Source organism: Pteropus vampyrus, unplaced genomic scaffold, assembly GCF_000151845.1.
Source record: "Pteropus vampyrus isolate Shadow unplaced genomic scaffold, Pvam_2.0 Scaffold533, whole genome shotgun sequence".
NCBI lineage: Eukaryota > Metazoa > Chordata > Mammalia > Chiroptera > Pteropodidae > Pteropus > Pteropus vampyrus.
The window spans coordinates 233742-236094 of NW_011889314.1; the positions used below are offsets into that span (position 1 = coordinate 233742).

The 2353-nt window shown below is 35.6% G+C and overlaps 1 protein-coding gene across 1 annotated transcript; it reads right to left on the bottom strand.

The window, feature by feature from the left end:
* Nucleotides 1–1204: 1204 nt before the first annotated feature.
* LOC105307934 (olfactory receptor 4K15-like) lies at nucleotides 1205–2113 on the bottom strand. Its single transcript, XM_011383616.1, has one exon. The coding sequence runs from the start codon at nucleotides 2111–2113 to the stop codon at nucleotides 1205–1207; it is 909 nt and encodes a 302-aa protein (XP_011381918.1).
* Between the last annotated feature and the right edge of the window lie 240 nt (nucleotides 2114–2353).

Sequence of the window (2353 nt, forward strand, 5' to 3'; positions counted from 1 at the left end):
TATCTTAAAAACAGGTTGGATACAGCAGAAGAAAGGATCAGTGGAATCAAAGACAGTCAGTTTTATTCAAACCAGTGTACATAAATTATAATTTGAAAAATCAGAACAGATAAATACATATATACACAGAAATAGTAATTATTTTATTTAAGAGTTTATGCTTCAGACTCTACTGGGAGTGTTACAAAGTTCACAGGACCATATTATCTCTACAAAGCAATATGAAATTTGCATTATATCTGCTTCCATTGATTTCAGATAAATGGGATGTAAACTTGTATACCTTTTGAGGCACAGAATAGGAAGAATTTAAAAGTTTTGTTGTATAAGTAGTAATGAAGAATTCACAAACTTTGCACACAATCTATTTGCTTGCAGGCTATCTGAACATTGCAGTGAATTAAATGGATAGCTTATTCTAAAATTACACTTTTGGCCTAACTTTCATAACACTTTTCTCTGATTTTACTGGTATAGATCATGACTGCCTAGCCCATTTATAAATAGAAAGAAAAGAAGCATGATGCCCAAAGGTTGTTAGTTCATCCATCTTTGTATTTAATGTATGTCTTCAAAAGACCATCACACTGTTTCATGAATGGCTAAAACATGAAGTTGAAGGAATGACACACTATCCACATTATGATTATGATTCAATTATTTTTCTGAGTATGATGGGAAATGCTTAATTGCACTTTCTCTTTGGAGAGATAGGTAGCTAGAATGTTAAATAATTGAGAAACTATTTTATACATTTGTAAAAATAAAGAAAGCAATATTCGCTGCAGTGACATATTGAAAAATTTTAGAGAAGGTCTATGTAAAACGCTTTACTCCAAGATATGCTTAGCATAACAGAAATTTCAGGATGTGGTGATGGGTGTTGAAAAAGCAGCACCAATAGGAATAAATAACATTAACATTGTGACTAATTTTAAGTCATTCTTGAGCACAACCAAAATTAGAGTTATAAAACCTGGCCAAATTTTCCAAATCACTTTGCATGCAGTGATCAATACATGATTGTGGCATATAATAGAATTATCATAAAACTTACATCTGGAGATATACATGATTTCCATATGTGAATTGGAGAATGCTTCCCAGTCCCAAGTAACAGGACAGATGTGGCTAATTTAGGGACCTTACATTGGACAGTCTGATAATATAAGACTCTGAAATATCCACAGAAATTCATATGCTATCATTGTAATCTCTTAATGGCATTTTTAATTTCTTTGTTTCTTAGAGTATAAATGGCTGGATTTAGAAGAGGTGTGATGACTGCATAAAATACAGCAAGAAACTTGTCCACCCAGGTGATACTAAGTGGCCACAGATAGATGAATATGCAAGGCCCAAAGAATAGCACCACCACTGTGATGTGGGCAGTACAAGTGGAGAGAGCCTTAGATGTCCCATCCTTTGAGTGAAGGAGGACAGTAATCAGAATATAAGAGTAAGAGATCAGCAACAGAATGAAGCAGGTGGTTGCCAGTACTCCACTGTCAGCATTTATCAACATTTCTAGAATATAGGTATCCATGCAAGCTAGCTTTATCACCAATGGAATGTCACAGAAAAAGCTATCCAATTCTCTGGGTCCACAGAAGGGCAGATTTATAATCATAAAAAGTTGGCTTATTGAATGCACAAAGCCAATGATCCACGATGTCAGAACTAACCCGATGCATGTTCGTCTGCTCATGATGCTGGAGTAATGAAGTGGCTTGCAGATGGCCACATAACGGTCGTAGGCCATTGATACAAGTAGCACCATTTCACCTCCTCCAAAGAAATGTACAAAGAGAACCTGACACATGCAGCCTCCAAAGGAAATGGTCTTTTTCTCCTTGAGAAAGTCTGTAATCATTTTAGGAGTAGTGACTGAGGAAAGGCAGAAATCAATGAAGGAAAGATTGGCTAACAGGAAGTACATAGGGGAGTGAAGATGAAGGTCAGAGATAATTAGGAGCACAATGAAGATGTTGCCTAAAATGGTGATCAAATAAAGCAAAGAAAAAATCACTAGGAGGACGGCCTGGAGCTCCCATGAATCACAAAGCCCAAGAATAATAAATTCAGACACCACGGACTGGTTAACTTCTTCCATTTCGTCCAGTTTATTGTAAATTCATCTGAAAACAAAACATGAAATTAGATTTTCTGACTAAACAGTATGTGAATCCAGAGGATTTCTTACACATTGCTGATGAAAGTGTATACTGATATAATCACTTTGGAAATAATTAAGCCTCATCTTGTAAAGTTCAACATTTGCACATTCTATGTCCCAGCAATTCCACTCGCATTTACGCACCCAAGATAAATTCTTGCATATGTATATAAGAAG